General features: G+C 37.0%; 1 protein-coding gene across 16 annotated transcripts in view; it reads right to left on the bottom strand.

The window, feature by feature from the left end:
• The window catches only part of KAT6B (lysine acetyltransferase 6B), a 185,374-nt gene that overhangs the window by 35,767 nt on the left and 130,081 nt on the right, over positions 1–19,526 (bottom strand). For 5 of the 16 annotated variants that reach the window (XM_069460952.1, XM_069460955.1, XM_069460957.1 and 2 more), the window contains 8 exons: positions 19,310–19,391; positions 16,738–16,870; positions 13,965–14,020; positions 11,977–12,098; positions 9,957–10,072; positions 8,083–8,224; positions 4,350–4,511; positions 1,118–1,211 (listed from right to left, as the gene is read on the bottom strand). In XM_069460952.1, the coding sequence (XP_069317053.1) occupies positions 1,118–1,211; positions 4,350–4,511; positions 8,083–8,224; positions 9,957–10,072; positions 11,977–12,098; positions 13,965–14,020; positions 16,738–16,870; positions 19,310–19,391 (907 nt within the window). Of the gene's footprint in view, positions 1–1,117; positions 1,212–4,349; positions 4,512–8,082; positions 8,225–9,956; positions 10,073–11,976; positions 12,099–13,088; positions 14,021–16,737; positions 16,871–19,309; positions 19,392–19,526 lie in introns of all 16 variants that reach the window. The other 11 variants (XM_069460949.1, XM_069460947.1, XM_069460948.1 and 8 more) reach the window with 6 other exon arrangements.

Genomic DNA, 19,526 nt, shown 5'->3' with positions numbered 1-19,526 from the left:
TGGGGTAACGAATTAATAACTGAAAATGTTATCTAATAATAGAAAAATAATAAATTAAAATACTTCTTTTAAAAGAATTATATCCTTCAATGTCAATAAATTAAACATATCTGTCCAAAATTGCTATGAAATTATTTTATACTTTCAGTATCTAACAATACAGATTTAAATGCAAAATATTTCTTCATAGTTTTCTGTGAGCATATTTACATTGTGTTTTTTTGCATTTGATACACTTTGTGAAGATTATGCAATGTCCTAAATTTTCCTTCTTTCAGTTAATAATCTGACAAACTGCAACCTGGTAATCAAGAAGCACCCAGTTCCTAGTGACAGATTTCTGTAAGACCAGAAATGACTATTGTCATGGAATATCTGGTTGTCATGTTATCTGGATATTTGGAATCAATTCTCCAAATGTAGCCTTAACACTACATTTACACATCCAATATAATATAAATGAGGAAAAAAAACCACTGATTTTTTCAAAACATTATCCTCTGTATTCTTTTATATATTATTCTGGTTTTAACTGAGGAGGCACAGAAGATACACACACGTTTACATAAAACAAATATTTCTTGGGAAACCTCTAGATACAAACAATAATTTCCATAATAGAAAAGGGAAATTAACAAAACAAGAGTAATTTCTACTAGAGGCTCAGGATAGGCTACCTAAAGAATTGTTTTTCTAAATGGAAATATACCGTTCCTGCTCTGTACTGTATAGATTAGAGGCAGAATTTTAGAAAGCTGAAAATCTTTTTAAATAACACTCTCTTTAGCTTTAATCACAAATAATTGCCTCTTTTGGTGCTAATGAGCATGAGCACCACGAAACGGAATGTAATTCTGCCGGTTCATTCAGGGTAATGGCTTTGTGAGCTAGTGACACTGCCGAGAGATCTAGTCTCAATTTCCTAGAGTACAATAACTGAGCAGCAGTAAATTTTTCACTTGAGGAAGATTTTCTAACCTATGTAAATATAAATAGAAAACCCATTATCTATTGATAAAAACAATAAAGTAGGTTAAATAAAGTTTTATGTGTTACTGTTTCCTGTAACAGCCATCAGCTCCCTGGATCATGAAAGTAAATAAAGCACTTCACTTACTGAAATCAATGAGAAACCGTCCAAATCCTTGCCTTTGGTGCTGGGGCATGATCATTATGCAGGAGACATTATACTTCTGCTGGCAAAGCTTTTCCTGAGGGAAGGAGAAACAGATCAAGTATGTCAGAGCTGTGCTGAAGTGGGCAATTCCCTGCACCTGCCACTGTCCTTGTAAAACAGTCCACTAAGGTGAGCCAATGGGTGAGGTCAGGCTTAAGCAGAAAAATCCTAGTGTGTTAATCAATCAACTAACAACAAACCATCAACTCTGGGCATACCTCTCAATTACATCTTTATTGTGAAAGTCATTATCGTAAAAACAAATAAAGAATCCAAGGAAATATGAACCAAATGAAACAAAATACAGACAGGATGGAAGAAATGCTTTCCTTGCTCAAGTAACTTGGGAGATGGAGAAAATAACATCACCCAGCACAGTAAGTTAGGATTTAGCCAGCTACCTTGTCAAATAATAATCTACAACTCTGCAACAGCAATCTGTCTTCTGCCTTTGAGCAAATGCCCCAGTGAAACTAAAATAGTATACACGTGGGTAGATGTGCAAATATATTTCTCCTATGAATAAAAAGTCAAAGTAAAAAGCTAGAGAAATAACTAATCTGCATTTCAAACCAGGAAAACAAAACAAAACAAAAAAGGCAACAACAAGAAACCCCAAAGCCTCAAAACAAAAGTGAGACCAAAATATTACCAACAGTCTGAAACCAGAAGGAAGATTAGGTAGAATATGGTGAGAAACAGCTCTTACACTTAAAGAAGAATTTGCAATTTTCATGGGATGTGGCATCAGAGCAGCAATATTTTATTCAGAGAACACAGAAGCTGCCAAAACCTACACAGAGAAGATCTGGAAAAGGCTTTTGAGGTTGTGAATGCTCTGGCCAAATATAAACCACAAATAAGATTGACCACAAATGGTACCGACCACATCCAAGAATTACTTCAGAACACCCAGATCTTTAATGAACCTATTTGAAAGAACATAGGAAATGGTTGTGGAAAAAACCCTACAGGGCGGAATTAAAGATTTCTTTGTGAAAAAGATGCGCTCCCAACTTTTGCATATTTGTCTACGGAGCCTCTGAAAAATGAAGAGGAAGCAACAATGTGTTTTCCTAAGAAGACAGATTGTCCATCACTGGATGTGCACATCAATGGCAAATGTTCAAATAATTAGTCTACTCTGCAAAGTTAGACAAATAGGTCACTCTATCTAAAAAGAGATGTACTCTGGGTTAAAAGAATTCATCCTTGATACAATGTCTTTCTTTGTCCAGAACTATTCTTACCTTTAGGAGTTTTTTTTTGAAATCCAATACAGCAGTGATCCTTTTCACCCCCTTAACACATGTTACTACAGCTAAATTCTAATCTATGGATAAAATAACTGCTCCTTCGTTTAGAGTCATCTTTTACGTGCTTGGAAAGTCATATGCATATAACAATTTGCACTGAACCTTCCTAGGTTAGCCTGGCCCCTCTCTGGCTATTCTTGAACTGCTGTTCTAATAACCTCTAGGATTTACCTTAAGAATAACCCCAAAGGACCAGAGTCTTCCACATTCTAATCGGCACATTAGAATACGGTTTCATTTCATCTAGTTTTTTAACATGGTTATTTTTAAGACTTTGTTTCACTATACTGCCAAAAGATATTAGTATTCTGAAATAGTAAGAAATGACAGCAGCTGTTGCCATACCATAGAAGATAATGTGACAAAATGAGCAAAGTTGAGTTTGTTCTGGGTAAAATGTTGGGCATCCTGGGCGGAAGAGAGGCAGAGCTTCAAACTGCAAGAGTCACCACCAACTGTATACACGGTAGTACCCAGAGGCCAGTGCAAGGCACAGGAACAGGACAGCACGGCATAAGGAAGGCAGGCACCATTAAGCCCTACGTTTAAACTCACGGACATTTCAGGAAACACGATTTTCTAACAGGAAGGACAATCATGACCACTATTCTTTTTAACTCTTTGCAGAAAAAGATCTTTACAAATCTACAAAAAAGGTAAAGAGTTTTATAAATTATATAAATAGATTTATTATTTTATTCTCTGTTAACGCGCTGTCATCTATTCAATCTATAATGTGCAAATTAACTTTCTTTTTCATTTTAAAGCTTTACCAAATACGTGGATTAAAACACTGAGGCAGGTTCCCATGAATGTGGTTATTTATCCTGATTAATATTTTTGTTTATGATCTTTGGGTTGATTCTTAATTTTAGAAGTTTGGGTTGATTCTACAATTTATAAGTACCTTCGTATATAGTCTATCTTTTGATCCTCCATAAAAATGGCACTTCTCTCAAGTATTCCATTTATATTGCTCAAGAGCAGTTTCATCAAAATTCATTTATTACCTAATATAAAAAATATACCATAAAATAAATAAAATGCAGAGTTTGGGTAATTTACCTTCTGCCTAGAAGTCTCATAATTATTGTCTCTATTTATATGCCATCCTGGTACATTTAACTATTTCCTAGGTACCAAAGAAAAATTAAGGTCATTACCCACACCTCCAAACCTAGTTTTTCTTTACTGCATATGAGTCACTGTTTCTCAGAAGCCTTTGAGCAGAAGAATGCAAGAGAATTGCTCTGAACCAGTGGAAAAAAAAAGCTATATCCCCTCAATATGTCAAAATCTTCCCTATGCTAACAGACGGAGATATTTAGGCTTTCTAAAGGTGACATTGTTTTAGAACTTAAAACAATAGCACAGAGAATAAAAGATGAAAGTGTAAAATCAGTCATTATATCAGCTTGACAGCCCAAATGCCAATGTTCTAACTCAATGAGATACTGTTGATCACAGAGGGAAAGCAATAAGGAGAAAGAAGAAGTACCTCTTAAATGCTACATTACACTGAAATATTCATGTTGACACCACTTATAGGGAAAAGGCAAACAAGCTTAACATTGAGAAAATCAAAGATGCTAAGTGGTCTGCAAGGCAGCAATTATAAGGACACATGGATGGTGACAGTCAACACAGCACACAGTGCTGAGGTCCTTTACACACTTCCTAGGCACAGTGTTTTTGTTTTTGTCTTTTTAAATGAACTCTGAACAAGAACCTGAGCTTTTCAAAAACATGTGTTACTTATTCAAATTATAGTCATAAAAAAGCCCTATTCAAAGAATTGGGCTCTACCAAAAACATTTTGAAAAAGAAAATGAAGGTCATGCTGGCTCTTGTTTTACCTTAGAGAAGTATCCAACCAGATGACAGCCCTTTTCATCATTTTTTGTAAGGACATAAAAAAGGAATGGCTCGACATCATAATACAACGTTTTGTGGTCCAGGAAGAGCTTGGCTAACAAGCAAAGGTTTTGGCAATAAATTTTGCTCATATTCCCATCAACCTAGCAAAAAGAAACAGACAACATTATTTAACATAAAAATATTGCTCAACATAAAATTGTTTCTTCTATATGGTTTCAGAAAGCATACAGTTTTATTTCCAAATCCTAAATTGAGAGATTAAAACACTTCATTAAATAAATATAGTTAACCAGAAAACAGCTATCACTGCCAAATCAGAATTCCACCTTTTATCTTAAATTAGGGTAAATTTAAGGTAGCTTAAGTTTCCCTTTATGCTATCTAAAGAAGGGCCAAACCACTAGCAAAGGAATAATGTTTACTTGCAATTTATGATGAGTTAAAAATGATCAGTCATGTTCTCTCTTTATTTGAACCAAGTAAATCTGTATTAAAAAATATAAACAGATCAAAATATTTCTCAAAGAAGTTAAACTTCATGTTGTTCTCAAAAGGGCTTCACATAAAAATGAAATAAATGAACTGTATTATTCTGATTCCCCAGAAGTGTGGATTAGCAAAGAGGCTTCCATTTTGGTTTTATCCCAAGCATCATTTTAAATATAATTGGAAAAGATAAAATTTCTATGTTGGGAATACTTACAGAGAAAGTGATATGAATTTCAACCTACAATAACTACCATGATTACAGTCTACTTCTCTTCAAAATAAAAGAATCAAGCTGTGATACTGATGGCTATAGACAGGAGGCTAGGCACAGATGCCAATTTCTTTGATCAAATGTAGTTACTTGTCAAAAACAGAAAACACAGCAGATTCAAGAAGTATGTTTCTAGCACTTTTCTTAGGGGAAACGGATATTTGCTAACCAGAGCTCTTTAACAATGAACTTGACCATTCTCAGGTCTCCTGTGGACCATATGGGTTCTCATATTGCACAAATTATTTTTAGACTTCATATAACTATTTCCCTTGGATATAACCTAAGTCCCACACATAGCAACATAATCAAATATGGGCAATGGACACAGAGGATACAATTCTCTCTTTAATTAAAGGAAGGTTTTATGTATTTGGGAGTATGGTCCTTTTGGAAATGGCAGTATTTTACAGAAAAGGAAAGACGGAGATGCATATATCTGTGAACCAGAAAAAAACAGAGAGATGACAATGCCAAAGCAAAAGTCTTGATCGGTTGTGAAAGGTCTAATACAAGAGGAATAAAAAGAAAAGATAGGAAAATAGTAATCTATGATTATTCTTCATTTATTTCTAAAGTTACTTAGGAAACTGCTAAATGAAAGTTCCCCACATGCTGTACTCCTAAGTATTAACTCAGATTCTAGACTAGGGACCTTGATACTTATCAAATCCAAGTCCTTATTTGTATAAATTTTATAAACCTCTTTCTGATGTTTGCCCTCTCATCTCTGGATGGTCCAAAAGCACCTGCCCTGAAAGAGCAGACCATTCTTACCAGCCTAACAAGACAGATTCTCTTGGCTCTGAGAAGACTTTCCATGGATTTGTGAGAGTTTCAACCTCAATGCTGACTCATGCTGACTTATTTAATAATTACTTAAGGCCAATACTGTGTTTTTTTTCCTTTGGAAAACAATGAAACAGTGATTTCTATCTGATTTTGGTTAGAAGAAAAGATCCAAGGCATCAAGGAAGGAGCTAACAGGAAGGCTGAACTTGTGACATTAGTGAAGCCTCAACAGAGAGCAGCTCTGTCATCTCAACTGGTTGGGGCTGGCTGGGCAGCATCCCAACACTAACAACAACAGGAAGGTCAGGAAACATGTATTCAGCTTTCCTTCTGGCCAGTGGTTCTCACTGGGGGTGATTGTGCCCCCCCAGAGGACATTTGGCCATGTCTAGAGACATTTTTGGTTGTCACAATTCGAGGAGGTGGTTGTGCTACTGGCATCTAATGGGCAGAGGCCAAGGATGTTGCTAAACATCCTACAATGTACAGCACAGGCCCTACAACAAAGAACTATCCAACCTGAAATATCAATAGGGTCCGGGTTGAGAAACCCCATGCCTAGCCTTTAGCAAGAATTAACATACCATCTAGGCCGGGCGCGGTGGCTCACGCCTGTAATCCTAGCACTCTGGGAGGCCGAGGCGGGTGGATTGCTCAAGGTCAGGAGTTCGAGACCAGCCTGAGCGAGACCCCGTCTCTACTAAAAATAGAAAGACATTATATGGACAACTAAAAAAATCTATATAGAAAAAATTAGCCGGGCATAGTGGCGCATGCCTGTAGTCCCAGCTACTCGGGAGGCTGAGACAGGAGGATCCCTTGAGCCCAGGAGTCTGAGGTTGCTGTGAGCTAAGCTGACGCCACGGCACTCACTCTAGCCTGGGCAACAAAGTGAGACTCTGTCTCAACAAAAAAAAAAAAAAAAACATACCATCTAACCTTCCCGGTAAGAATTGCCTTCCTTCTTCAAGCTTGCCAAAACAGCCTGGTACAACCAGGAGGAAGGGCTTTAAAAAATCCTAAGATACAGCTGGAGTTTCCTGTGTTCTCTGATCAGTCTTGGGGAAAAACTAGTGGGCCCCTGTCTGAGAGAGGGAGCGTGGTCTATGTGAGAAATCTATAACCTTCCCTTTATTAAACATAATGGCAAGACATTGCAGGCCAGAAATAGAGAGAGCTGTGGGGCAGAATAAACTTCAGTCTGAACAATTCAGAAAAAGAGAGAATCCTAAAGTAAAATATTTCAGAGAAAGAAAACATCATGTCTGCTCTACAAGGAAGGTTTGTTCTAAGCAGCCAGGAATGAAAAACAATGCACACACCAAGATGGTCGCGGTGGAGAATATGAAGCAGGGTGACAGAAGTGTGCAACTTAGAGGGAAGAGGATAAAAGGAGAGAATTAAGAAGCCCTGTAAATAGACAGTAATGTGAAAGAAAGGTATGGTCTCCTCAAGGTACAACTGACTCAGCTAAACTGGATCCCTGAAACTGACAGCAGAAACATAATTAAACAATGAAACTATATAAAGGCAAAGACCTTCTGCTACTAAATCAATTCTGGAAATACAAAATGTCTTCAAGAAACCCACAATGACAGACATATGGCCACAAGGGGTTCCTGTGAACAGCAGAGTTCTCCAGGGGTGGCCATCCACCCAGATGGGTGGGTGGTGGGGGAGTCCCAACATCTGCTGGGGTCTCACCAAAAGGATTATCCACCCTGCCAAGAAGTGGATGCAAACACAGGTGGTTGTGTACTGAGGAGATATGTACAGCTGCTCAATTCCCTGGAAGAGTGAGCACCTGCCAGACATTGGCTGGAGCTGCTGAACAAAGCTAATTTCTCCTGCCAAAGAAAGTTGAATTTAAAAAGAGCTGCGGAGATCATAAATTCACTGGTGAATATATCTGGTGTAGACAGGGATTTGGGGGAAGACAAAAATGATAATGTGATGAAGTAGGGATTCTTAGTCAATCTAAATGGTTGCTTATTATGGTTTGATAAACATTCCAAAGACATGGAGATATTTTAAAGGGCAGTTGAATTTCAATGCCAAAATTAAATATACCTTGTACCTTCTAGACACAAATCAGGCCATGGTCAACAATTAGGAGTACTAGGTTTCAAAAAGCTGAGCTTTTATTTACACATCCTTACCTCAAATACTGAAAGGTCTTTCCTTCGGTAAATCTCATTTGCTGGAGGATGAAACCATCCACACTTCTTTGAGTGTCTTAGCAAAATATTTTTACTTTTCATATATTTAAGACAGAATTCACACAGGTAAAGCTTTGGTAATCTGTTAAAGTTTAAAAATCAGAGAATCTATCAGATTGATTGTACTGTTCGGCGGGAGAAATTAATTTTCAATTTTCAATTTTCTCTAAGTCATAAAGGGCTGTATAATAAGATTTGAAATAGTTTAAAAAAAAAAAAAAAGAAAGAAAAAGAAAAGAAAAAGGAAAAGAAAGCCAGTAGTAAAGAGAATGTAAGAACAACCTTACGCTATTTGTCAATATAATCCATAATATGTGCTGCCTTTACTTTGTGAACAAATCATTTCTTTCCTTAAAAATATCCTACAGAAAGAAAGATCAGACTTGGAAACACCACCCTAAAATTTGACAATAAGAATGCTATCCTGTCAGGTGACCATGCAAATTTTTCAAACTTAGAGAGAATTGAATTTATTATTTTAAAAATTACCCGCATATTTATGAGGCAGAGAAGTCCTAGAACTTAGTTGTTTCTACTTCTGGATGAGGTTACTTTTAAGTTATTATCATAGATTGATATATGTCTAAGGCAGTAAATGCAGGGCAGAAAGTGTCAAAAGACCTAATTTGCTTTCTACCAAATCTACTGTCTCTTTCAGAAACAAATAGCCTTCTCTCCCCCGCTGACTTTTTTCCCCACCTTAAAAATAGGAACACTTCTTGTTTGTACCCTTTGCATGTTTAAATAAGCACTGCTGGGTACAATGAGTAAGAAAATGTTTACATGCACTTGCAAGGTCTTTGGGGTATAAGAAAGGGGGAAAAGGTTTTGGAGAGAGATAACAGAAACAGTTAATATTAATTTTAAATCTTGCACTTATGTGCCTATTTTATTCAAAGTTCTCAGAGCACATGACTTATAATTATCTATACAAATTAAAGATTACCCATTAAAAAAAAATGTTCAAGAACACACAGCCAAGTGGTATAAGCTGGGGAGAGAAACCAAGACTCTTGACTCTTAGTTTGCCACTTAACTTCTGGAACACCCTTCTCATTTTGTCCAGTTACATGACTGGCCAGACCACGTGGTAAAGAAAAAGATCTATTCTAGAAGAAAATCAAGTTTATATTTACTGAGACCTTTGCAGACTAAAACATTTGATAAGGTAATTAATAAAGTGTACCCTGATGTAGCTGATGGAAGGAATCTATTCATAATATACCCATCTGGGGATATATTAGTTCAAGACAATCTCACAGCTAATCTTAGTTCAAGACAAATGAAAATGCTGATACCATTATTTTCTCTTCATTTTTAATAAGTTAGTCATAATTGGCTCTAAAAGTAAAGATTTCAGGAAGGCTATGAACTCCCATCTACTTTATCCTGTTTTTCCTTCTTTTGCTAAATTTCTGTACAAACCTTAAAAACAGAATGGCAGAAATCAGAGATAAAACAGGCCAAATTAAGAAAATGAAAAAGGATACTGGAAAAGAAACTTTACCAAATATTTTACAATAGCTACATTTTTTTCCCTGATTTGGTTTCATATAAAACCAACATTCAGCCAATTAATCAAGGAGAGGAAGCTAAATGGCAAAATTTACGATGCCTGTGTGACTAAGGAGTGTAAGAATTTACATAGAACAAGAAATAAAAGGTGCTGGCAAAAGCAATAGTTTTAGAAGCACTTACGCCGACTACCAAAATTTATTTCCTAAAATCATCTACTTTCTGCTTTAGAATAAAGACTCTTCGTCTCTCACATATATGATGTTAAAGTTATATACCTGCCAGGCTTATTCCATTACCTTGCATATTCCTGTGGGTAAGGCGAGGAATACCAGGTTTGGATTTCATATTTCCCAAATTCTATCACGGAAGGGTAACGGCCACAGTCTTCCACCCCACTTTCACACTCTATTTTCTGTCAGAGAGAAAGAAAAATAATAAAATATAAGTATGAGAAGAGGACATACTTCACTTACATTTTGGTTCTTTTACCAGTGACTGTCAAAACTTATTAAGACCAGAACACTAATGATTAAGAAAACGAATTTTCATATTGTTAAAAAAAAACACTATAAGCTCTTGTGAAATAATAATCACCTTTGTAAAAGAGTCATAGATAACAAACTAAACTAATACCCTCAGAAACAATATAACAAAGATGGGAAAAAAGTATGATACAAATAAATACATATAAATATCTATTGAACTGGATTTAACAATCTGTTGCAATGTATTAAAAAACTGAGGCTAGGTGCAGTGGTTCACGCCTGTAATCTTAGCACTCTGGGAGGCCAAGGTAGGAGGACTACTTGAGGCCAGGAGTTTGAGACCAGCCTAAACAACACAGTGAGCCCGTCTCTACAAAAAAGAGAAAAATTAGCTGGACGTAGTGGTGCACGTCTGTAGTCCAAGCTACTTGGGAGGCTGAGGCAGGAGGATTGCTTGAGCCCAGGAGTTTGGGGTTACAGTGAGCTATGGTCAGGCCACTAATCTTTAACATGGGCAATACAGCAAGACCCTGTCTCAAAAGAAACCTAAAAAACTGAGGTTATAAAATGACATGGCTATTAAACACTCTTACTGTTCCTCTGTTCCCGTTCCTCTACTAAGTAATATCTGTCCCAACTGTAATGAAATAATCAATTGTGAACTTTGCAGTTTACTATCTGTCTCCTCTTATTTCTTTTACTCCCATGAAGTAAGCTACATGAAGTTAAGAACTCTGCCTGCCTGATCATTATGGGAGTGTCCAGTACAGCGCCTGATGTGGAATGAGAAATATTTCTTGAATAAAAAAGGGAGCGTTACTACTATCTGGAATGAAAGGGCTTTAGACTTAGTAGTATCTTTCAGATGATGGCCTACTATTTGTCGTGTTTATACATGAATGTCAGAAATAGGCCAAAAAAAAAAAAAGATACTATTTAAGGACTTCAAGTCTTAATGATTGGGGGAAATTTGACACTTATCTTAGCTGAAGGAAAACTAATACAAAGCATCCTGATAGGGGCAGAATGAGAAATGGAAATATACAATAACTCCTAAGGCAGAAATCATCAGAAGTATTTAGCCCAACTGGCTGCTACTAAAAAATAAAGCTTAAGAGCCTATAGACAACCCCACCTCACAAAAAAGGAAGTGGGGTGGGGATTCTGATTCTACCTGACAATACTGGCCATAGAAACTGAATATAGTCTATTGACACAAAAAATTCATAATTCATAAAAATTTGTCTTTGAGAAGTCCAATAGCCTCACTTTTCAATGTTTGGGGGGCAATAACTTAAGTAGAGTTAATATTTTAAGTGGAACCACTCAAATAAATTACTGGACAAGAAAATTAAAAGTGACTACAACTGATCACGAAACACAATATTGCTTTCAGCAATGCCAAAGAGTTAAAAATAGTAGACATTTTTCATATGGCTGGCCATCTGTGTTGGAAGAAGCATTGGTAAATTTAAAAGTGATGTTCTTCTTCTTGTCAATGATTTTAAATTATTATTTTCTAGATTTAGGCAAAAACAATCAGAAATCTATTCCTTCACACTTAGAAGTGTTTTTTGAAATCTGTCTCAACTAGTGCTACTCTGGTCTATTTTGTGAGACCAACTGATCCCTTACCTACATTTAAGAGTGGAGACAATTCTACAAAGTCATTGCTTTTGAACGTATGGTCAACAAAAATGACATCTTAACAATTAAAGAATCACAAAGGATTTTGAGGGGGATCCTCTACAAAATCAACACAGTAATTGCATATTAATAGTTAGAAGCCACATATGAGACTTGTTGCTATAACGTGGTATCCTGGCCTTACCTCCCAAGAAAGTTCCTGGGCCTGCTTAAAAACATCCAAATCCTCTTCAGTAACGACATCCTTGTTTCCAATCACATTTACATCTGTACTTTCTTGTTTGATGCTTATTTTTATTTCAGTATCTGTCATTTAAAACCAGCAGAAAGTGTATTCACTGACTTGAATCATGAGTAACCACCAAATATTACCAAAATGGTACCAAATTAGCATAGTGGGCAAATAGGGATCTTTTTGTTTGAGCTCTATTAGCTTTTACATCTAAGCACTGCTCATAGATCCAGCAGTACCCTTTCCCTGTTATACCCAAGTTTTTATTTGAATTTATCACTGTCATCTTTTTACAGCTTTAAAAATATATGAGGGAAAGTAAGAGCAATACAAAGCAAAATCATAGTTTTCAACCAAGATTAGACGTTATATCAATGTCTAGTTATAGCATTCCCATTCTTAGTTTGGAGACAGTAAATACTACCACTTTGTCCAAATGACACATTTTTGTTTTTTGTTTTATAAAGGGTGTCAAATGTAACGGGCCAATTTGTTCAATGAAATTATGAAATCAGTTTTCTCCCTAAGGTGGATACACACACAGACACACTCACATCCAAAAGCACACTTCACAGAGTCACAGATCAGGCTTTGTTGAGAAGACGAAAGCAGGATGAACTCTGTCATGAGAAAGCAATGGAGCAGAGGGCAATGAAGAGCTGGAATACCCCCTGCAGGAAGCGCTGACAGCGCACGGCCAAGCAGCACTGAGGCTGCAGAGGCGGCATGGGAGAGAACACGGCGGAAGCATGACAGTGGCTACTCATGCGGGACTACAAAGCCATAAGCAACGCTATGAAGGCATCTGGGGGTCCTAGTGTTACTACGAATGGAAATAAATAATAAAAGGTGGGAGAGTATTAGTTGGAAAAACAACATTTTGGAGGTTTAGTGAGCATTAGAAAAAGGTCAAAGTTTTACTGCTTCTGTATGAAAGTGAAGTGAGAACAAGAGAAATAGCTAAGACCTATGTGACAAATAGGAATTGACTGGTTTATTTTTTGGGGGGTTGGGGAGAAAGGGACGGGACGCAGGTTTGGTTGGAGCTTTGACCTTTTGCTTACCATCATCCTGATCAGGTTTAATCCTTCCGTCTGTCAAGCTCCCCTTCCCTGGTGAGGGGGTTCCCATCTGAGGGGTCACTTTATATTTTAATCTGCCTAGCATCCTGTGCTTTTTAAGGAAAGTTGTTCGCTTGAAGTGAGCAATTGCTTTAAAAATACGTCCTCTAGCCATCCCCCAGCTAGAGGAGGAGGAGTGAGAAATAAACCTACTTCTAATATCTCTTTTGCCAAAGAAATGGGCTTTAGACTTTGCCGTGGAAGATAATTCAGTTTTACGACGCATACGTTTGGGTGGTGCATAACTTGGGTGTCCCTTTTTGCGAGACTGGCCCTGAGTGGTATAGATATGAGAAAGCCCATCAAAGAGTGCCTTCAGCTGGCTGTTAGTGGTAAGGCTGCTCAGGGAGGGCACACTGCACTGGCTGGAAGAACTCTGGGGAGAGGGAGAGGAAGTGGACGTGCTGGACTTTTGTGAACTGGGGCTCTGACCACAGATGGGGGTTGGGGGTGGGAGTGAAGAAGGTGGAGGTTTTAGCTTTTGTGTGGTACCTGTAGCCAACACATGAGAAGTGCATGACTGTTTCTGAGAGACCTTTTTCCTTGGACGATAGTGCTTTGAAAAGTCTATTATTTCACCTCGTGATCTGCGACCATCAGGTGATGGTGTAAAAAACTTAGTAAGGCCATCAATGAGCCCTTTGGTTTTCTTGTTAACTTTAAGTGTAGAGGCAGAAATGTAGGTGGAGGTGGTGGTGATTTTGGTGGTGGCACCAGGCCGAGTGGGGTCTGTAACAGCCAATCTGCTGCTTGAGTCCTTCCCAGATGCAGCATGACCAGATGAAGGTGTGGTACAGACTTTAGTCTTTTGACCCCTACCAGGTGACCCCCTTCCTGTGAATGCATTCATGGATCCTTCATCACTGGTTACAGACCTAGGCAGAAATTTAGAGAATAGTATCAGCATTTAATAGTAGAATTATAAAGGTATCTAAAACAAATTTATAGCAACTAGATGCATTCAATGTGCTTAAACTCAAGAACTGGCTTTTTTGTGTATGTGCCACCACCTAGGTGTTTCTCTGTTGAAAAAGGTAGCAACAACTACATTTGCATGTCATGGTTCTCCCAGGCCTAAGGGCAATATAAACAAGACAAATTTTGAGAGACTAAAACACCCAATGCTTTAACTATAATTAAATGAAAATAAGTTGTCCCTTGTGTGGTCACAAGTAGTTATGATTTCCTGAAATGTCTTTTGTAAAGTATTAGAGGAAATAAGTCATATGTGTTATCCAGAAGCAAAAGAATAAGCTTATCTAATCTCTAGTTAACAGCAATTTTTAACTCAGTTTGAAAATTTATATAAATAGAATTTGGGTATGTCTATAAATTGGTACTGTTTCTTAGAAAACAATAAAACATATACCCTCTTCCTCTCAGCAGTTTATGCTTAGGATGATAACCAATAATACTCTCTTAGGAGAGAAGACAGTTAACTACAGCATAAAATATTACTGAAAAAAGGACAACAATAGCAAAAAACCGAAGAAATGATTAAAGGAAAGCTACAGCGGGTCAGACATGACATGGAAAGTCTGGTGAAGAAGCAGCACATTTACCATGGTCATTATCAGACACTGGGCGTCAGGATCTTTACACCCCGGTTCTGACTGATAGTTCATGTCATCTGGTGCTGGGTTCTGCCCATACTGCCGTGTGGTCAACAGAGACTAGAGGTCACTCCACTAACACAGCTGCTTACATGAACAGCAGCGGACTGCCTTCGCTTTAGCTAGGGCTGGGGAAGCTGGCCATTTCGTAGCAGAATCTTACACAATAGAGAAGCATATGCATGTGAATTATGAAAATGCTTGGGCCCAGGAATGTACTTTCAAAATCATCAATTTAGCTCAAAGTTAATAATGAAGAAATGGAAGCCTAAAAATGATATGATGTTGAATTATAAAAACATCTTAATTACAGACAGAAGAGTACATTTTAGTGGTTATCTTGTTACACAAAGATTTAACGAACAAATTTCAGCAGTCAGCTGAAGGGGAGAGGATGGTGCAGCCACTAGGCTCATCTGAGGTGGCTCAACTGCCAGGATTCGCCTGACGCCACTGATTCGCCCAAATCAGGTTAATGCTGGAGATCTCCAGTGTCACTAGAAGACGCAGCGAGGGTTACCAACAAACAACTCATCCAGGCTCGAATGTTTTACATCAGAACGCTGCATTTGGACTGTATCTGGAATCGATTGCCCAGAAAGGATAATATGCTTATAAAGCATGTAAAAGGAAAACTCCCTAGACTGTCTTAAAAATTCCTAAGCTCAAAGGACAATTTTGGACAAACAAAAAGTTAGGATTGGTGCCAGATGCAATTTTCAGCTGTGTCCTTTGTTTAGAAAGTTTATATCCTCATTTGGTTTTTTTAATTGGGCCCCGAGGACACAGTCCCATTTCGAGAACAATGCTTCCACAGGATGAATGCAAAAACATAACTTCTACTTCAAATGATACTAATAGCAAAGATTTTATTCATAAGTATGTTTCATGTTTGCCTCTGGAAATTAAGAAAAATCCATTTTAAAATGTCTACGGTTAAAGGGTTTTCACAAAGTTTCATAGAAACCCCTAGAAAGGGGTCTGCATTCTCTATTTCTCCTTAGGGAGGTAAAGGTAGAGAAGGACACTGTTCTCTTCTGAGAGCAGGTAGTATGGTGAACTGCTTCAGATAAAAGGGGGAAAAAGAGTAAGCAAGTGAGTAAGATTCTTGCTGTGTGTTCAAGGTGTGCGCAGAGCACATGTTCATTCCTAAATGACAATGACCCTTTTGCTAAGCCTACAGAGGTGTGACAGTCTACTGATTTCATTTGTAAACACCTTAATGATGATAGTCAAATGTATGCTCTCTACAGGTTAAAATATATTCATTTCACCTCTTATCTTTTCTCTACTTTTCCAACTAACTCCTGCTAAATGCTCTACTGGGCTTTATTGGCAATTACATGGCAACAGGATAGTGGGAATGGTTATTAGAGTATATCTGCAGGCCACTGCAAATATATTATTTTAAATGTATGTCTACACACGCGTGCACTTGCCAAATGGTCCTGTCTAACTCTTTGGGGGCAAACAGTCATCTGCAGTTTTCTCAGAAGCTCCCATTTTGTAAAAAGGGATCTTAAAAAGCAGTAATACTACATTACCATCAGAAGATAGAGGTATTTTTCTAAAATGTTATCTGGAGTGATAAAAGAGATTCACCACAGACGTGGACAAATCCATCTCTTGTTTTAGAATTCCTAGGAAAATATTTATATAATTAAGCTCTTCTAATGCTCAGCCAGTAATAAAGTAGGCTGAACAATTATTTCCAATTCTTATGTTCTGCTTCCATCCTGCTGCTTGAAAAATGTCACTTAGTATCATAGCTACTGCCAACAGAAGACCCCAAAATGCCAATGGTACTTAAAAATGTCATTTTCAAAAAATTTCCACAGCTTATGCGAAAAGAAACATTTTTTATCCCTTGAATTTGAAAAAATGATGCTTAAAAAGTCCAATGGAATCTAAGGGCGTTACAATCACCTATATTTTAAAGCACAACATAAAAGATTTCTTTTGATAAGATCTCAACCTACAACAATCGTTGCTTTAATTTATTTTTCGGTCGTCCAATGGGTTTTGCATATCGTCGTTTTATTTGTGCAGCTTTCTCATGAAGTAGTTTTCTTCCCTTTTTCTTTGGTCTGCAGACTTGGCAAATCCACATCCCTGAATTAATATATATATGAGAAAAATATTTTAATGTTTCATTTTAGGAGAAGTTATTAAATATAAACTGCTGCTGTAATAAGCTGCCCAAGGATGCTTGTATGCAGAACCTTATTCCAAAAGTGGGTCATTCCCTTTTGTCATTCTCCTCAGGAAGCCATGACTAAAGGTCAATTTCCCTGGAGTCAAGGTGGTGAGAGCACAGGCTGTCCCTATCTCAGAAGCCTTCCATAAAGCTGTTCCCAACGTGTCACTAAGCCTCTCACCACCACATAAACACACCTGAAAACTCGCCCCTGTCAGACACTATACATCTTTTGATTTGAGGGAGACGTTTTCAAGTCAATCAGTTTTTGGAACTTCTAGAAAAAAAAAAGTATTTGTTTTATCATCTCTTTCTGGAAATTTCCAATGCTAAAAAAATTACCAGTATAAAATATCATTTTAAAATTAAGACTTAAAAATTTTAAGTACTGTGGAGCTACGATAATTAAAACTATACATCTAGCATAAGGAAATAGGTCAATGGATAAGAACTGAAAGACCAAAACAACCGAAGCCTATAGAAGTTTAGCACATCAAAAAGGTCATATTTCAAATCAGTGGGGAAAGGATGAAACAACTCAATAAGTGGTGATGGAACAAATCGCTATCTGTCTGGAAGGAAAAGAATTATTTCATATCCTTTACAAAAATAAATTCTAGACAGATGAATATTATAATATGAAAAATAAAATGTTACAAGTACTAGGAAAAATATGTGGATATTTATATAATCTAAGCATGACTGACATTTAAAACTCAAGCCATAAATAAAGATACATGAATTTGACTACCAAAAAAGAGAGAGAGAGAGAGAGAGAGAGAATGCTTCTGTAAATCAGGAAGAAAAAAGGTAAAAACCCCAACAGAAAAATGACTAATGGATAAAAACAGGTACTTTACAAATGATCATATACAAACAGCCAAGAATCAAAGACAAAAAATGTTCAATATCACTACTTAAAGAAAAAAATATCAGACATCTTTTTTCTATTATCAGATTGGTAAAAATTTTTAAAATAACACTATATTTCATCAAATCCAAGATACTCTAGGCATAGACTATAAGATGCATCTGATTTCAAAGACGTTAACATGTAAAAAACAAAGTGTCTTAGACTCGAAGTATAGTAATGGGGAGTGTTGGTCATGATACAGAGAAACAGGTATCCTCACATGCTGGCGGTCAGTCAGAAAACTATCTGATGCAGTCTTTCATGCATATAGCTTTTGATCCAGAAATTCATCCCCTAAGAATTTGTTTTAAGGAAATAATTGTGGATGGAAAAAATTGAAAACATTTGTAATATCCACCATAGGGGATTGGCTAAATAAATTACAGCTCATTTACACAAGGGGTTGGAAAATCAAATACCTTCAGGAAGCACCTAGATTTTACAACATATGTGAAGTTGGAAAATAAGACAACATGGAGTAGTGAGATTGTGGCAAATTGGAGCATGCATGTCCTACCTAGAGGACTCAAATTTGAAATTTTAAAAATAATATGCCAACAAAGCTTATCTAAGGCCCACAGTCACCAGGTTTGTAACCACTGCTCTACACTTTGGAGTTCTACACACTCATTAAAAACTATGTTTTAGAGAACATTTAATGATGTAGGAATGCTTACAATGTATTATTAAGAGGGGTTGGGGGGTGGAAATAAGGTTACAAAAACATGTACAGAATGTTCCATTTCTCTTTAAAGTATATGTGGAGGCAGGGAAGGAATTTCCAATTGATTTTTCTTTTTATTTCTTTTTTTATCTATCTGTATTTTCTAAATCTTCCACAATGTAAATGTATAAATTTTATAATAAAAAGGCAAAGTATTTTTAAATGTTTCACATAATAGATTGTAAAATGAGGGGGGAAAGGCTGAGCTAGGCTGACTAACACAATAAACACAGAAGAAAATCCATATTCCATCAGACACAGTCAGCTCTAGGATAGGTCAGACGCTCATATTCAAAATATCAAGTAATGGCCAAGAAAATGGTGATGGCTTCCTGTTATAGGACTTTGGAGTCATCGTTATCATCACTGAAAATACAAAATTTGTTACCTCTAAACACTGTGCTGAATAATATAGAGAGTGTTCTAAACTTTTGACCTACAAAATCCAAAGTTATTCTAATAAGGGAGTGGTTTGGAGAGAGGGACAGTCTTTTTCATCCCTGGGTCTCAATCAGAGTCTTTATCATATAAATAAAACCCCCAAACTAATGCTTTTATACTCCCCTCTTCACAACCTGTGCCAAATCCATAGTATAGGGAAGGTGGGAGGGATGAAAAAAATGCTTAAGGAACCTGTATACCTCTGAGCCGTCGACATCAGGCCAAGGCTAACCAGTATGTAATAAAACACATTTTTAATATGGTTTAAAAGTTCACCTTTTGGCATTCTGGAAAGTGGTGGGTCACAGCACTCCATATGGAATCCTCTATCACAGGAGTCACAAAAAAGCATATTATCCTGTAATATAACATATTAGAGACTAATTGAGACTGAAGCCAACTGCAAAAGGCCGAAAATTCTTATGTTACTGGATTAACAATGATACAATATAATGAAGGTGCACCAAGATCCCAGCTGCAGTCTGACATCATG

This window comes from Eulemur rufifrons, chromosome 28 (assembly GCF_041146395.1).
Source record: "Eulemur rufifrons isolate Redbay chromosome 28, OSU_ERuf_1, whole genome shotgun sequence".
In the NCBI taxonomy this organism is placed as follows: domain Eukaryota; kingdom Metazoa; phylum Chordata; class Mammalia; order Primates; family Lemuridae; genus Eulemur; species Eulemur rufifrons.
This window is presented reverse-complemented; position numbering and strand designations above follow the sequence as displayed.